Source organism: Otolemur garnettii, unplaced genomic scaffold (assembly GCF_000181295.1).
Source record: "Otolemur garnettii isolate 467f Iridium unplaced genomic scaffold, OtoGar3 scaffold00019, whole genome shotgun sequence".
Classification (NCBI taxonomy): domain Eukaryota; kingdom Metazoa; phylum Chordata; class Mammalia; order Primates; family Galagidae; genus Otolemur; species Otolemur garnettii.
In genome coordinates, this window is record NW_003852414.1 from 14858165 (window position 1) to 14862684 (window position 4520).

The following is a 4520-nucleotide window of genomic DNA, read 5'->3' on the forward strand; positions in this document are numbered from 1 at the left end:
GAGCCGAGAAAGATTTCTTTAAACGATTTTTCTATACATTTTTGAGGAATCTTTTTGAAAGAAACTTAGGTCTTTGAGGACTGAGCTGTCACGATTTATATGAAATCTTTTAAGGAATTTTAGGCTTGGGGAAAATAATTCCTGCAGAGCAAATCCTTCTCTGCCCAGCTAAAGGTTTCTAATTGAGGTAGAATATTTTGAAGACTCTTATATTTCCTTGTCTTTGCTGAAAAAAATTCTTCAATTAGATTTATTGGTAGGCAGTACTTAAAAATGAAGTGAGATTTTCTAAGAATTATGTTGAGTTGATGAACCAGTTTCAACTGCCTCCTGCCCCCTATTGGGGCCTCCCCCCCATTCTAGCTTAAAGAGTTTTTACCATTCTTCTGTCAAAGTATCTAGCTCAGTATGATCTGATTTTCTTCTTTCTTTAGTTATGAAATCTGGAGATGTTATTTCTGTATACTCTGATATTAAAGGAGAATGTAAGAAAGGAGCCAAAGAATTTGATGGAACAAAAGTATTTCTTGGAAATGGGATTTCTGAAGTCAGCCGCAAGGAACTCTTCAGCGGGTTGCCTCAACTAAGGTATGTCATCCAGTCTCACAGGGGAAATGAACATCCTCTTTGTGGTTTAAAGAAAAAACAGTGAAAAACACATCGAGTTGCATTATATGAATTTTTTTTTTTGGTATAAGTTTATCTGGAAAAAAATTGTTTAACTCATATTTCTATGATTTTTTTGAAAAAGTTCCTCTTAGTCAAAAAGGGTAAATGTTGAGATTAAAGAGTCTAAGTGAGCAACTAGTCACACTGCAATTGTCAAATAATTTTGCTTTTCATTTTGAACTTTATGTGAAATTTTTTGCTCTTTGAAACACAGTGCTTATCTCAGTAGTGAGTGAATTAGATGACCTACCTAAAACTCTTTTAAAAACATTCTGATTTTATTAAAAGTTTATGATTTTAATAGGAATTAAAAATGATTTTTTAATTGTAAAAACAAATTTTTACAAGAAAGCCAACACTAACAGGACTGTTTCCGGTCAGAAATTAATGTTTGAATTTGTTCAAACCAAATTGAAATCTAAATCATCTCTTGTTGGCTGGTGACTATAAATAAATTAAATTCATGGAAAATCTAGGCTCTTATTTTACTTAGTTTTTTAGCCTGTTTTAGGAGTTCCATGGACAGCTCCATTAATCTAGAGTCAGCAGCTGACACTGACATCCTGAAAGCTATGGATTTATCCATCTAGAATTGGACCATGTCTTTGGTTCTCAGAACAATTTTCATGTTCAGCAATTTGAGTTTATAGTTGAAATTCCTTCTTCTGAAAAAACAGACCGTTGGATTCCCTAGATCTAGATAGCAATACTTTCCAAATGGTCAAGAACAAAGATTTAATTCTCCTTAGGAGGCTCTATGAATGTAAAAAACTGCGTCTATCTGCTGTGTTTGTCTTTGGGTCTGTAAGAAGAAGTTGATACTCTGACCTCCTCCTTTATTTAGTTCATTATTAACAATATACTCTTCATTCTCTTATTTGATCTGGTAGTTCCTGATATTGGGCCAAGTAATGTTTTATGAACAGTGTTCTAAATAATTTTTTGTTGGTGGGAGTTAGGAGATTAGGTGACAGCCATCTTTCAAAAACTGTTGGTTTTTAACAGGTGTCCTCAAACTATAGCCTGCAGGCCACATGCGGCCTGCCTAGGACATTTATCTGGCCCTCCGGGTGTTTTTGCCGCCATTGCCTGTCCTGTTTAGCAGCTGACTTGTCCCTGGGCCACAGTCCAGCACTCCAATGGTCTGAGGGACAGTGAACTGGCCCCCTGTTTAAAAAGTTTGAGGATCCCTGGTTTTTAAGTTCAATTTATTCTGTTATCCTGTTGCAGTTTCTGTCTCTGCCTGTGTGAGTAGGTGAGAAGATGTTGGCTTCCACACATAGAAATGGTACATTTTCCCTTATTTCTCTTTCTTTCTTTCTTTTTTTTTTTTTTTTTTGTGGTTTTTGGCCAGGGCTGGATTTGAAACTGTCACCTCTGGCATGGGGCTGGCGCCTTACTCCTTTGAGCCACAGGTGCCACCCTATTTCTCCTCCTTTTTGAGATGGAGTCTTACTCTGTTGCCTAGGTTGGAGTGTCATGGCATGATCATGGCTCACTGTAACCTCAAACTCCCAGGCTCAAATGGTCTTCCTGCCTCAGGCTCCCAAGCAGCTGAAACTACAATGTGCACCTCCCTGCCTGGCTAATTGTTTTTTTTTTTTTTTTTTAAGTGGGATCCCCTTACATTGCCCAAATTCGTCTCATAATCCTGGCCTCAACTAATCTTGGTGCCTTGCTCTCCCATAGTGCTGAGCTTACTCAGACAGGTGTGAGCCATTGTGCTAGGCCCCCTTCTTCTTATCTGTGTTCTTTAAAAAATTTAGAACCAGCTGTATTAGTAGTCCATTTGTTTTTGGACAGAGAATGTGGACCCTTGGTTTCTTGAATTTCAAGCGAGCTGAATCATTCGTAGACTCATGGAGGTACATTAACTTATGAGCAGACTGTTTTATCATATGTGATCTTTGCAGTAATACTTTGTATTATTATATGGAGATACATGCTACAAAAATACTTTTAAAAGAAGTGTGTAATCTTAAATCTGAACGATAATTGGCCTAAATTATTTTTTATCATGTTGTTTTAAATTAAATGCTGTATAGATGGACTTGGTTATGCTGGTAGGAATGATCAGAAGGAGTCAGAGGGGATCAGAAGTTAAGGTGCCAGACAGCAACTGGGATAGGAAGGCAGGCATGTAAATTTTAAAGTTTTGGTATTTTTCAGAGGACTGGAATCTTGCAAGTCAGAAAGTCATTTAAATTACCAGGGGTAACCAGCTCATAGAATTCAAGATGTTCAATAATGACTCTGTGTGGGAGGTGAGTGAGGTATTGATCCAGATAAGAGCACCAACTGTCTCAACAAAGGACTGACTTTCAAACGTGAGGCAATGACATTTCAGAAGGTTCCTTGGTATGTTTCCTGCTCCAGAGCAGAAACTATTTGGGAAGCGAATATAGTAGTTTGACTGGATCCTGACTGGAGCAGGGACTGAGTTTCTGATTAAAAGTGCAGACTTAGTGGTTTTAAGTGGGAAAAATAAATGAGTGAGGCAGTTTCAGGTGTGATTGGAAGAGGAGGAAAGGAGTGACCACTTACTGCATGCTGAAGGCTGCTAGAAAGGAGAGTTCATGGTCACACCAGTGCAGTGACACCCACAGATACCTACAGAAGTTATTTCACTCTAAGGCCAGTATAAACTTACCCTGCTTACCTCAGGTAGGTCCAGCCTATCTGTGTAGATGCCTTTCTTCCAAGATCTCGTTACAAGCGAGGTCATAAGCTATCTGTGAATTTGTCTACTATACTGTTTCTGAGGACTTTATCCTTATTTTCCCAACTTGGGCTCTCTTCTTTGCTTGTACCTGTACACTTGGTTTAAATACTGATTTTTATCCTTACCTTTATAATGAGATTCCTTTTTTGGTGTCCTTCTAATCCCCAGAAGCACTGCTTTGATTTCTCCTCCTCCTTGCTCCCTCTGGCTTGGCCTGATGCCCCAGGCCCGGCCTGCCTTTCTCTGGCAGTGTCGGTGTGCTCTTTTCTCCCCTTTGATAGTTGGTACAGCCGCGCTCAGATTGCAGTGTTTGTCTTTATGAATCACTGTCCATCACCGCCTTCCTGGGTCCCGGCCCTTCCTGCTCTGGTCAGCTCCACTGCCATTCATAAAGTGGGGCAAAGGTGGAAAGATCATCCCTGAGGTTGTGTCAGTACCGGGCAATTACTCTATAAAGAGATGAGAGATAGCTGTACAGCGTGTTTGTCCTTGCTCATGATTCAAAATACATTCTTTCATTTTTCATAGAAGTACCTAGTAGCAAAGTGCTAGTGCAGCATTCACAAAATGTTCGCGGAATGGGAAGGCTAATAACATTGATCATAAATCTGCTACTGCAGAAATCAGAGTGAATTAATAATCAGGGGTTACTTGGTTTTTAGTTTACCCAAATCTCTGAAGAAATTCATTTGTGCTTAAGTGAGAATATTTGTGTAACTTTATCCTTTTCAGTTCTGATGGCCTTGAACTTCACTGCAGGCAAAAATTCAAAAATAATTCACAGGACTACTCTATTTTGGTGTTGAATAAAAGCAGTTTAAAAAAGACAAAGCATCTTATGTTTGACTTACTACTTGACTGCATTCCCAGGAATGTAGTTTGTATAGACTAATGTTAGATTTCCTATTTTCCAGAGGTATAGGCATACGAATGACAGAACCAGTATATCTCAGCCCTTCATTTGACAATGTACTGCCCAGTTACTTATTTTTACAGGTAAGAATTGATAAATGTAAAATATTTACTTTTTACTTATTATTTCCTTATAAAATATTTTTAAATATTTTATTTATGACACAAACACATATCAGTGAGTTATTTGGAAACTTTTTTTTTTTTTTTTTTTTTT

At 38.1% G+C, this 4520-nt stretch overlaps 1 protein-coding gene across 1 annotated transcript in view; it reads left to right on the plus strand.

Moving 5' to 3' along the window:
• Positions 1 to 4520, plus strand: part of NSUN6 (NOP2/Sun RNA methyltransferase family member 6) — a 56449-nt gene that overhangs the window by 12506 nt on the left and 39423 nt on the right. Inside the window, exons 5-6 of the mRNA XM_003786769.3 lie at positions 435 to 588; positions 4306 to 4387. Coding sequence (XP_003786817.1) covers positions 435 to 588; positions 4306 to 4387 — 236 coding nt within the window. The remainder of the gene's footprint in view (positions 1 to 434; positions 589 to 4305; positions 4388 to 4520) is intronic.